The sequence below is a fragment of the Equus przewalskii genome, chromosome 8, assembly GCF_037783145.1.
Source record: "Equus przewalskii isolate Varuska chromosome 8, EquPr2, whole genome shotgun sequence".
NCBI lineage: Eukaryota > Metazoa > Chordata > Mammalia > Perissodactyla > Equidae > Equus > Equus przewalskii.
The window spans coordinates 45,802,282-45,815,601 of NC_091838.1; the positions used below are offsets into that span (position 1 = coordinate 45,802,282).

Sequence of the window (13,320 nt, forward strand, 5' to 3'; positions counted from 1 at the left end):
TTTCTCGTTTTTTGCTGCAATGAGAACACTTCTGGTATTTTACCATCAGGTACACTTCAGCTTTTGGTTTAAGGGAAATATGTCTTTCCAATTTCATAGAAACAGAGAATATAATGGTGGTTGCCAGAGGCTGGGGGGAGGGAGAAATGGGGTGATGTAGGCCAAAGGGTACAAATTTTCAGTTAGAAGAAGAAGTTCTGAGGATCAAATGTACAGCATGGTGACTACAGTTAAAAATATGGTATTGTATACTTGAAAGTTGCTGAGAATAGATCTTAAGCATTCTCACCACACAAACACAAAAAAGAGTTAACTATGTTAACTATATGAGGTCATGCATGTGTTAATTATCTTGAGCTTGGTAATCATTCTACAATATATATGTATATCAAATCATCATGTCTTATACTTTAAATATATGCAACTATATTTGTCAATTATTTCTCAATAAAGTTAAAATTTAAAAAAAGAAATATGTTTTTAACACACAGGTATCTCTCCATTCCTATTGTATTTCAAATTCTTTATTAGGAGTGGATATCAACTTTAACATGACTTCTCAGCATCTATTGAGATAATTACATGATATTTCCCTTTTGAGTCATAGATTAATGGATTTCTTAAAGAACCATCCTTTAATTCCTATAATTAATTAATTAATTAGTTGATTAATTCAAATGCTTATTTTGTGCTCACTATGCTCAGTCCCAGGTAAAGTCTATATAGTGTAACTGTAACAGACAGCCTGTGTCCTCACAAAACAAATCTGGCAAGGAGGACGAGCTCATAACAATATGTAAATCTATAAGTAGAATACGTAAATACAAATTATTTTAAGTGTTACAAAGAAAATGAACTGGTTTCATTAAGACTACTTGGTCATAAAGTATGATTTGTTCTGGATTCTACTTGCTAATTTTTTATTTGGGATTTTTACATCAATATTCAGTAGTGAAATTAGTTCATAGTATTCTTTCTTTCTCTTTTTTTTTTTTAATAAGGAAGATTGGCCCCAAGCTAACATCTGTGGCCAATCTTCCTCTTTTTGCTTGAGGAAGATTGTCGCTGAACTAACATCTGTGCCAGTCTTCCTCTATTTTGTATGTGGGATGCCGCCACAGCATGGCTTGATGAGTGGTGTGTAGGTCTGTGCCTGGGATCCGAACCCATGAACCCCAGGTCACCAAAGAAGAGCGCGTGAACTTAACTGCTGTGCCACTAGGCCAGCCCCCATAGTATTCTTTATCTGTGCTATTTTGGATTGGTATTTATACTGATAATGTTAAAAAATAAAAAGTGAAAGCCTTCTTTTGATGTCTTCAAATAGTTCGAACATCAGAATAATCTGTTTCTTAAAGATTTAAAGGCATTAACTTCTAGGTTGAAAGTAAAAGAAAGTCTAGGCGTGGTTCTTTTTAGGATGTAGCTTTTTAACAACACCTCTATTTCCTCCATAGTTATTTTCCTTTTAAAAATAAGTAATTTATTCAAGTTTTCATATTTATTTTCATTTTATGTTTTTTCTAATTTGGGGTATTTGAGATTTTTCCTTTTTTTTTCTTATGGAGGATCTATTTTATTGTCTTTTAAGAACTGATTCTTGGGTTTATTTATCAATCCACTGCTTTTCTGTTTTGTAATTCATTAATTTTTCCCTTTGTCTTTATTAACAGTTTCTTTCTGCTTGCCTAAACTTTATTTCAGTTTTTTTCTCCTAACTTCTTGAGTTGACTGCCTAATTGACTTTCACTTAAAGCAATGAATTTCCTTTTGAATATAGCATTAGTCATAAACTATAGGTTTAATATTAGGTGTTTTCATAACAATTTTTAAAAATATATGCTGCAATGAAATCTTGCTTTCTACTTTGGCCCAGCTGCAGCTTAAGAGCAGTGTTAACATTTTCAGGTGGTACAGTTTTACTGGTTTCTATTTTTGTTATTATTTTCTGTTTTTATTTCACTGTGATCTGAGAATGTGGTCTGTACTATTTCAACCTCCTGGAATTTATCAAGGATTTCTTTGTGGCTAATTATACAACCAAGTTTTGTAAATGTTACATCAAAGGCGTTTGAAAAAAGGTGTATCCTCTGTTTTCAGGATTTAGAGGTCAATATTAGAGCTGCCAGATCAAAATTAATTATTTATCTTAATTCCTCTATCTTTACATATCTTTCTATCTATTTATCTTCCACGAGCTAAGAGAAGTCTCCTACTCCTGTTCTATTTCTGTTAACACAGTTTTTGAAATAACTGCTGCCCAGTCTCCTGTGCCTCCTCCCAACCCCTAATCTTGCCAAGATTAGCAACTAAATACTAACAGGGGGTCTCCAGGATCTTTCATTGCATTTAATGCTTCTGCCTTGATTTTAACTTAGAGAGTAATATCATGACCTTCTGCTTTCTTTTACTCTCAATCTCAGTTACCTTATTTTACATGAAATTTATGTATGAAGTCAAAATATTTCACAACCAGCAAGAGCCACTTAGAAAGGGTGCTATTTCGAGAACTCCCACAGAGCTGAACCAGAACAAACTGGCTCAATTCAATTTCAAAATCTTTTCAAAATCAATCTGGGAATTTTTCTAAGGTCCATTTCAGTAATCTTTCTTTTTTATTAGGTAAACTTACCCCATTTACATTTATGATCATAACTGATATATATAATCTTAATTGTGATATCTCACTTTCCTATTTAAAATTTCCATTATTTTCAATATTTTCCTATATAATGTACATTTTCTCACTTAGCTGTTTGCTTTTGTTTTCCCTATCTGGTAATTTGGAAGAAACAAATATAAAGTTCCTTTTCTGTTCTTTTGATCGAGAGCATACCTGAAAACGGTATACGGTAAATTTGTTTCTATAAGTAACTATCACAAATACAAATCTTCCAATTCAAAGGAGAGAACTAGCTGATGAAATGAAAAAAATGAAAGCTCCAGCACCTCATCAATATGGGGGCTGCAGCCTGCCCCAAAGGTCTACGTATACTACAAAGTCATAGCAAACAATGTACCATGTATGGGTCATCTTACTGGCAAAGAAGAGGCAAAGAAAGAATTATAAATGAATTTTTTTTGTCTGTAAAATAAAGTTTTATTGTCACACAGGCACGCCTACTCGTTTACATGCTATCATCTCTGGCTGCTTTTCCACTACAACAGCATAAAGAAATTTTTAAAAGGAGAATTTCCCAAGTGATTAGTGAGATCTCCTAGTGTTGAGATATCTGAGAGTGTGTGTGTGTGTGTGTGTGTGTGTGTGTGTAGAGAGAGAGAGACAGAGACAGAGAGAGAGAGAGAGAGAGAGAGAGAGAGAGAGGAGTGGGGAGGGAGGATAGATTTAAAAATACATAATGGGCTTATCTAAGCATCAGTTTTCAAATCTTATAAGGAAAAGAAAAAGAAAATGAGTAGATAAACAATGAATGAAAGAAATGTATTTAAGAAAATCATATTGCTTACATTTATGTTTCATATTAGCCATATTTTAGAATTTAAAACAAAATGTAAACAGGGTAGGTCTTGATAACTAATTCCTGATACAAAAGTTTCAAGTGGGTTCATTCATTTGTTCCTCTTCTAATATTTTTCAATTATTTATTAAGAAAAAAATCTTCAAATCATCAGAGAGCAAATAAAATTACCAAGAATTAAAAATCCTTAAATATATTTTTAGGAGAATTAAACATCTATCAATTGTAGTAATGAACATGCAAAGTATACTTTGCATAACTGAGACAGTTTGTTTCTATAGATCAGAGTTGAAAAGTAGAAACAATGAGAAAGGAATAGGATGCTCAAATATTTTCCATCAAATCTCTTTTATGACTTAGCATGGCTCAGTTAGAGGATTGAAAACAAAATATCTCCTTACCTAGAAGAGCCACCAAGGTTAGCAGAATCACAATGTGCTTCATTCCTTTTCTTTTATGGAAATATAGGAGAATGCAGAAAATTAATATTTCTAAAATCTAGAAATGAAAAAGATGAAAAAGAATAAAGTGTAAATCATTCTATACAAAGTCTTTGGAATGCCACACTTCTCTTTTTGATTTTGCAACGTTTCTCACATAAGACCTGAGGGTGACTGGAGTTCCTGAGGACAACCATAAAACTATGAGAATGATTAAGAAGCCTCAGCCATCCAGAGCCGGAGCTCTGGCATCACCTATATGCCAGTGATGCCCAATCTAGATCTCCAGTCCTGACCTCCCTGCAACTCCAGTCTCGTCTATCCAACTATCTACTAGACATTTCCACAGACATGTTTAACAGCCATATGACACTAACATGGGCAACACTTAACTCCTGATTCCCTACCTCCCCAACCTGTGCCTCCTGCGGCCTTCACTCCCTCAGTAAATGGCATCACCAATGCTTCACTGCACCAGCCAAAAACTCCCCTTTCCCTCATTCCCTGCCATCCTCTAACTACTGCAATAGCTTCTAACTTGTCTCTGATTTACTCTTGCCTCTCTACAATCCAGCTATTCAGCAGCCAGAGGACTCATTTAAAAACACAGCTTGGATAATAATATTTCATTCATAGAGAATAATATCATATACATATAAGGTATGTACAGTAATATGACAAGTGCTCATGTGCCCTCTACTCAACCTGAGAAACTGAAGCTACCAACACCTTTCAAGTCCCTTGTGTGCCCCTCCCCAGTTGCACTCCTCCTCCAATGACCTCCCCAGGGACGGCTACACTGAACTTTGTGTTTATCGTTCACTTTCTTTATACTTCATCACATTTCTATGTATCCCCAAATGACATCCTGTTTATTTTTGCATACGTTTAGACTTTATACAAGTGGAATCATACTTGCATTTGCTTGCTTGCTTTTTTTCCACTGTGTGTTATGTTTATGAGATTCATCTAGGGTGATACATGTAGTAAAAATATAAATTAGATCCAGTCATTCCTTTGCTTAAACCTCCTATGGTTTCCTATCACATTAAGAATAAAATCCAAACTCCTTCCTGAACTACAAAGCCTCAGCCAACTTCTTGGACCTCGTCCTGTATGGCTCACTCCTGGATAGTCCAACCTGCGCCAGCCACAAATGGCCTTTTTTTCTCCCAGTTCTCTGCAGTCTTCAGATTGCTCTTGGCTTTGGGCCTTTGCACTAACTGTTCAGGCTGTCTGGAATGTTCTTTCTCTGATCTTTGCACAAGGCTCCTTCTATTCACTCAACCCTCAGCTTAAACGTCACCTCCTCTGGGAGGTCTTCCCTGACCACTCTAATCTAATAGAACCACCCAGTCATCCTAGCACACCCTCGACTTCAGGTGGCTCCTGTTGAGCGTTTTATCATCATCTGGCATATTTCCTGTTCATGTAAATTTTACGTGTTTCTGTTCATCTTGCTACCAGCACACCAGCTCTATGAGAAAAGGGACCCTATCCATCCTGTTCGTCACTCTGTCTCCAATGCCTGGCATACAGGTGGTCACTCAATAAGTATTTATGGAACTAATGAGTAAATTACACCTCAGATTTATTACGAACAACTTGCCAAAAACAGACCTAATGTCTAATAAACTGAGTGTTCAATAAACATTAATTGAATGAAAGTCTAAAATTTTCCTACCCTTAAGAAAACTGCAGTGTAATTTTGAGTTCTCAATTTTATTTTTAACTTGTTTTCTTCTTTGAAGTCCTTAAGATAACCTGAAGCAAAACTATTATTTTTTTTCCAAGAGATGGTATTCCTGGACTGAAATCATAAATATGAACATTTACCTTCCTGACATCAGACAAGTAAAAACACCATCACTCACTTGTTTCTTAAAAATTATGAGAGTGAGGGACTTTGCCGCGGCTTTCAGGCCTGTGTTTTACTCACGGAGTGCTCTCTAAATCAACGTGAATCTCCACTGTTTCAATTCACGGTTTTGCTTGTTGGTTTGTTTTTTCCTTTACTCCTCTGTGGGCCACAGGACCATATCTTCCTCACTTAAAAATCTTTTCATCTAATATGGAAGATTAACTCATCCTTTAGTCTTTCCTTTTTCTGAGAAATTAAACCAATTATTTTAACTTTTCATTATAGGACTTACTTGCCAGGCCTTTAATTGAATCAAGTCATGCTACAAGAGCTATTAAACTCCCATCTCTTTGCCTTCCTGAAAGCTGCCATGAAAACACCGGGAGCCCAACCCCATGACATCATCAATCACTCACAGAAGTATCCCCTCGGCTTGGTCTCCCTCAACCACAAGCTTCATTCCTCACGTGATGCAATTACGAACAACTCACAGCACATTCAGGACCACTGCACTCGCTGCTGGAGAGAAGAAAGCTCTTCCTGCACTAACGCACAGAGCAAGTTAGCTAAATCTATTACCACGCTGATTATTCATTTTTGCGGGGGGTGAGGGTAGTTAATCAGTTCTAAAAATCACATATCACTTTTTTGCAAATTCCACTCTGTGGCTTCAGATAAAATAGACGTGAGTTCCTATTATTCACAGACTGACTGTAGTTGCCCCAGGTTCTGTCTTGTGGCAAGAGGTCAGGGAGCTCCCAGGAATAAAACATTCAAGCAGCATGAATTAATGTTAATATTTTTCTAGCAACATTGTTTTCCCTCTCTGAAAATATCAAGAAGCTGTTGATTGATGCAGGTTGCTGCCACCTAGAAAGAGGCTGCTTGGCTGACTGCTCTCTCAGAGGTCAGAAATAACGGCAGCACTTACTGCGTGCTCACCACACGCTTTACTTGTGCTAATTCAGCGAACCCTCACAACACCCGTAGGAGGTGGGTGCTATTATTATCCCCATTGTACAGATGAGGAAACCAAGGCTCAGAGGAGTTAAGTGATCCAGCTCTGGTAGGCAGAATAATGGCTCCCCATTATTCTGACATTACATGTCTGATTCATGACATTAAAGACGTCCATGTCCTAATCTCTGGAGCCTGCACATATGTTACTTTACCTGGCAAACGGGCTTTGCAGATGTGATTCAGACTATGGGCCTTGAGATGGGGAGATTATTCTGTATTATCCAAGTGAGCTCAATGTAATCACACAAGTCCTTAAAAGCAGAGAACATTCCCAGCTGTGGTCAGAGAGAGATGTAACATGAGAAAGACCCAAGTCAAGGAATGCTGGCAGCCTCTAGAAGCTGGAAAAGGCAAGGAAACAGATTCTCCCCCAGAGGCACTCACACGGAAGACAGCCCTGCCAATACCTTGATTTTAGTTCATTGAGACCTGTGTTGGACTTCTGACCTTCAAAACTTTAAGATAATCAATGTGTGTTGTTTTAAGCCACTAAGTCTGAGACAATTTGTTATGGAAGTAATAGGAAACTAATTCAGGTTTTGGTACCTGAAGTCTTTCCAGAGGAACAGAATCTTTAGGATGAGTTTTCTGAATTGATTCTGGGTTTTCTGGTTTGGTTCTCTACCCTAATTAGATTTAAAGGCACTCATCACCCTGTTTTCAGCGGGATGATGTGACAAAACAGATACACAAAATTCCATCGTTGGATGCCCCACTTGCAGTACGAAAACCTGAGCCCAACTTCATCTCACTTCTCTCACCATGTTCTTTCTTGAAAGTACAGCCTTCCTTGAAAGTACATGGGTTCCTTGTCCAAGAGATGAGCTCTGCAAAGGTTCTCTCCAATGCCAAGTCTGGACAAAGATCTGATCCTCGGTGGTCAGCTTTTATTAATTCTGCACAGAGAGGTGTGTAGTGAAAGGAACTGAAGTGTGCATCCTAGAGGTGGCCTGTCCGGTTTTGAATTCTAGCTCTGCCACTTAGTACTTAGCTGACCTTGGACAAGTTCCTGAACCTCCCTACCTCAGCTTCCCCATCTGCCAATGTATAGAGCTGTTGTGCAGGTAAACCACAGAATGTAGCTGGAGCTAGGCCCAAGGCTCAGCCTGCTGAGTGAGTGTTGCCCACGGATCCTGCAGCAGTGTGCCCTAGTGCAGACCTCCAAGTGCTATCTGCATTCAGACAACATAGCAAATGAACCTCACACAATAGATATTGAGGTCTTATAAAAACATAGAGTTTTCTCCCTTCGTGTTTTTCACACCTGGCGGTGGGTCTTGAAGCAGCTTTGCCAGAAAAGTTGACTTAATAATCGGCTTTGGGGTATAAAATTACACCAAATGACAGGCTTGACCTCTGCTTCTGCTGATTTAATTTTTTGTCTGGCAGAGAGAAAATGAGCACCGTGTAGATTATTTTGTAAAGGATTCTATGTTCACAACAGAGGTTTCAATTTGAATAGCCTGTTGGAAAGTCTGGGTGCACAAAACAGCCACAATCAAACCTGCCAAGAACATGAAGTAATTGAGGCTTAGGGCTGCATTTCCTCATATGGGTTCTGCAGACCACGTTAATAGATGTTATTCAACAAAAGGTCCTTCGAGAAACGGACCCCATGGTCAAATAAGCCCGGGTCACGCAAGATTAATAAAATTAAGTCCGTCTCTTTCCTAAAGGACCTCTGGCTTTTGACACAGCATGACAGAGATGACGAGTTACTCTAAGGGGCCATGTTATACAGCACCTCTCCAAGTTAGTTTGACCTTGAAAACCCACTGTTTTTCTGCTTTTTGGCAAGCACCTGGTGGGACTACCCATCGTGAATACAGGCTGGGAAAGGCTGTTTTTGTGGGTGAGCAAAGGGCATTCCATTCTTCACAGGCTGGTAGACACCAGGCTTCTCAAATTCTCTTCCTGCCAAAAGAGTATCAGATCAGAGGATAGGCTCCTGGGCCTTGTTTCTGTGAGGCTTCCACTTCATGTAAGCCTTGAAGGTAAAATGGACAGCCACCTGGTACAGGTAAACACATGAGACAAGGAGATGCTATTAGCCAGTGTGCAATATAATTTTACAATCTCCTTCAAGAAATGTAAAATTTATTCAGACTTTAAAATGTTTTTATTCATTTTATTAGTTATTTGATCAGTCCTGAAGGCAATTCAGGTGCTACATTTATACTTGGTGTAATAAAAAAACAGATGAGTGATACTTCAAAGAACAGTCTTAATTACTATAATTATGATCTTTGCAGTCATGGTTTGCAGAAAAAGCACAGAATCTGCCACATCCAAGGATTAAATATGAATTACTTAGATGTTTAACAGATTTAAACCAAATTTCAGCTCAAGATCTTAATATATAATCGATAACTTCTAGAGTCTTTAGAGATGCAACATATAATGGACTAAATTCCAAACTAAGATAATATAGATCTATTCCCCTTAGGGTCTACTGCCAATAGTGTTATTAAAATGTGACTTTATTAAAGGTTTACTTTATGCTATCTTATAAATATCTGGAATTTTTTACATTTTTGGTGACACTTACTTTCAAACATACTTTCAATATTTACAGGAATATAGGTCTCTCCTAGGACTGTAAAATTCCTGCTTTGGAATTCTTCTCTATACCCCAGGTGTCTAATAAGTTGAATAATGAACAGTGAATAATGAATGAATGAATTTAAGAGTTGACTTGGGAAAATGGCTAAATGCAATTAATTTCAGAGTATTTTTTTGTGGAAATATAAAGTTTAATAAAAAGTGGTTTTGCTCTTTTAAAATGTTTTCTCTGGTGTTAAAACAATAAAAGGCTACATCACCATCAAACAATGTTGTTCATTCCAGGAAATAAGTCTTGATGCATCTTTAATCTCCAAAGGATTCAACTCAGGCTATTACTTTTCTCGTTACAGACTATGTGACTCTTTTCTTACTGGGGGAAGAACTTGTTTTGCCTGTAGGCAAAGAATAATAATGCGTTGGTAGGACTTTAAGTCTACACTAGCATGAAATACTCAACAAGTCCTTCTAGTGCTTAGATTTGATTGACAAAACTGTGATAGTTAAAGGACTGGGTATGGTGGACAAGTAGGAAGATATAATGGGGCGGGGGGAGACACAAAGTATGACAGACCTGAGAAAGGCTAATCTGACCTGGGAAGCCCAATCCTAAAGGGTGGTGGAGGGCAGGGGTAAGGGGAACCTTCCAAATAAGAGAGGAGGGAGTTTAGGGGAGAAGACACTGAGTTTAGTTTTTGAGATGTTACATTTGAGGAATCTATGGGACACCTAGGCAGGGATGAGTAATAAGTGGACAGATGAGAACACAGATCCAGAGTTCAGAAGAGGCCCGGGGAAGAAGGCTTTCTAAAGGATGACGGTAGGGTGGGAAATGAGATTACCCTAGAAAACCCTGGAAGAGAATGTAGCATGACTAGATAAGAGTGGCTGGCAGAAGAGAAGGAGGTGCCCACCAAGAGGCTGGCATGGACTAGTCAGAGAGGAAGAGGAGAAACAGAGAAAACATAGTGAGGGAGCCAGGGAAAAGAGAGGTTCTAGGAGAAGACAATGGGCCATGAGTAAATGCTCAAGGTTCAAGAAGAATCAGGACCAAAAAGGCAATGCCTTTCGGCAATTTGTGGGGAGGGATCTACTACATTATAATGAGTGAGGAGTGAATAGAAGCTGAGAAAGTGGAGGGGAATACATTTTTGGTGGTGAGTGGAAGGGGAATAGGATAGTTTATTACCCAGTGTGAAGTGCATCAGGAATTTTCTTTCTTTCTTTCTTTCTTTCTTTTTTAACAGAGAAACTTAAGTATCTTTGTTGAGTAAGAGAAAGGAGTGGAGTGGGAGACCATAAAGAGAAAAGACCTGTAAACATTTGTGTTCCAGTGGTCAGAAGTATGTATCAGAGATGGTAAGATATATAGAATTCTTGTCATGTAGACTAGGAACCACCAGGCAATACTGTAATATTGTGCAGTTCCTGCTGTAACATCCTGAGTTATATTTAGAACAAAGTTCAACAAAAACATGTCCTTGCAAATGCCAATGTCACAGTTTTAAATAAAAGGTGTATAAAGTAGGGTCATACTATTTCACCTGTTTTAATGGCAAAGGACAGGACTGGATAGATTTTTGAGGTTACTTCTAACCCCAGAAAGCTATGATTCCGTGTGCTTTGATTCTTGTTATTGAATTTACAACTGTTTGTTTTTTTTTTTACCAATCTGGTTCTTGGTTAAATGCTCATCTAGATTATCCCAGTTTTCTTCTTACAACCTACCCTTCCTAAGATATTCTTATTCTCCAACCTAAACCAACTTCTGTTAACCAGTTACATACCAACCATTTCAATCACATTCTCTCTTTATATCCACTAGATACAGCCACTGCATCAAATAAAATATTCCAATTAGTGGCTTCAAATTTCTATATCAGCTCATTCCAGTCTTTCTTTTACACATCTCTCAGTATTGTCCTACTGCTGTCTTCTTCTCCCAGACAATCTGTGGCATTTGTCTCAATGAGTACTTTTCTTTTAAGAGAATTTACTTCTTTTTGTTTTTTCCCTGCTTTTTTTCCTCCCCAAATCCTCCCAGTACATAGTCGTATACTTTAGTTGTGGGTCCTTCTAGTTGTGGCATGTGGGATGCTGCCTTAGTGTGGCCTGACGAGCGGGGCCATGTCTGCGCCCAGGATCCGAACTGGCAAACCCCTGGGCCACCAAAGCGGAGCGTGCAAACTTAACCACTCGGCCACGGGGCCGGACCCAATGAGTACTTTTTTTAAAGAGAATATCTATCTTGAATAAAATTCAGTGAATTAAAATGTGTCTTCAGGTATTTCCCTTTGACCCAGGAAGAGGGGTTTTTTGGATTTTGTTTGTTTGTTTTTTTACTTTGAGTTGTCTTAAAACATGTTGCTCTGGAACATGGTTAAATGTTAAATATTAACAGGTTAAATGTTGTGGAAATTGTTCCAGTGACAGGTCACCCCCAAAGACAGGATACCTGGGAAACTTAGAGTGCTTCTCTTGTTGATTTAGTGTTTCAAATACTTCAGTATTGGTCAAGTATAGTTACATTTTAAGGAGATACTAATACTGAGAAGAAAAGATTACATTAATTCTCTATCATCTGCATGTATCAGTGATCTAGACAATATAGCTTCTGGGATAGTAAAATTTTTAGAATTCTTACCACATAGATGAGGAACTGCCAGCCAACAAAGTAATACTGTACTGTTCTTGCCGAGAGAGCCTGAGTTATATTTGGAGCAAAGTTCACCAATAAATATGTTCCCGCAAATGCCAATGTCATACCTTTAAATGAAATTGAAAAGATAAGTCAAGTTGAAAAGGGCCATTTAAGACTTTTCCTTGATGCAAACATTACCTATAGACTCAGCATCACTTGTAAAAGTGCCGACAATTCCTCCCTATTAAAATATGATTCATCAAACCATCCCTAGAGAGCATCATGCATTCAAGTGACGGCATTCCTGTTAAAGGCGGATAAAGGCCAAGAAATAGATGGGGTAGGACACAACTTCTGAGTTTTCTTTGTTGTTACACATGAATCCTGGCCTCTTCAGAGGAGCTTTCCCCAAAGATGGAGAAGATCAGAATACACGCATATGGAGACACGAGAATACATCCTAGCTGGCTCTTTGTTTCCATGTGGAACAGTAAATGCATGATGGACCTAGATCCATCTAGATCTAGAAATAGATGGCTGAGCCCAGAAAGTGGGGAAGTCCATCATCTGACAATCTACTCTATACTTACTTATCTTTGGAACCTTCACACACACACACTTTGGTGATTTTTCACTTTAAAACTCTAGTAAATGAGCACCTTAATCATTGCCATTTATTGGGGTTCTTTTAGCAGAAATAACGAAGGTGAACACTGACTTTTCTGTAAGTTTTATTTAATCCAGTTTAGAATCTAGAATTCCAGGGGTAGCTTAGTAAAATATCACATAATAAACCTATGTAAAGAATGTGTTACTGTCATCACTTTAACATTACTTAAAATAATTGAGGGAGGGAATGTGTGTAAGAGGAGTGGCCACGGAAGGAGGGGTAAAGGGAGGACTTGCCTTCCAAATAACACAGAAAACTGCTTGTTTATTCATAATGAGCAGCCTGAGAAAAACTGATATACGTAGCATTTTTCAGATAGCGCACTTGAAAATATACTTCAACTTGTTTCATCACCGAGGTCAGCATTGTTGTGTATATAATTTACAACCAGTATTGACTCCAAGCTGAAACAATTTGGTTTGTCTATTGTCTAAAATCTCACAAGTGGAAGACACCAATTTCCTGTTCCTCTTAACCAAATGATTTAGAGTTTTGAACTCTAGTTTCTGAGAACAAACAGCATTTCATTTTTCATAGAAGCTAGACAATAGCTATTCAAGGTATTGTAGAAGCTATAAAATAAGCTTCCTCTAAGGTAACAATTTATTCTGTACTACTTTGTGAAGACAGAAATTACATACACAATT

The 13,320-nt window shown here is 37.9% G+C and overlaps 1 protein-coding gene across 2 annotated transcripts in view; it reads right to left on the reverse strand.

Annotated features, from left to right (window-relative positions):
* Positions 1-13,320, reverse strand: part of NIPAL2 (NIPA like domain containing 2) — a 71,378-nt gene that overhangs the window by 14,717 nt on the left and 43,341 nt on the right. For both annotated transcript variants that reach the window (XM_008527680.2, XM_070631813.1), the window contains exons 5-6: positions 12,007-12,128; positions 3,881-3,977 (exon numbers count right to left, since the gene is read on the reverse strand). In XM_008527680.2, coding sequence (XP_008525902.2) covers positions 3,881-3,977; positions 12,007-12,128 — 219 coding nt within the window. The remainder of the gene's footprint in view (positions 1-3,880; positions 3,978-12,006; positions 12,129-13,320) is intronic.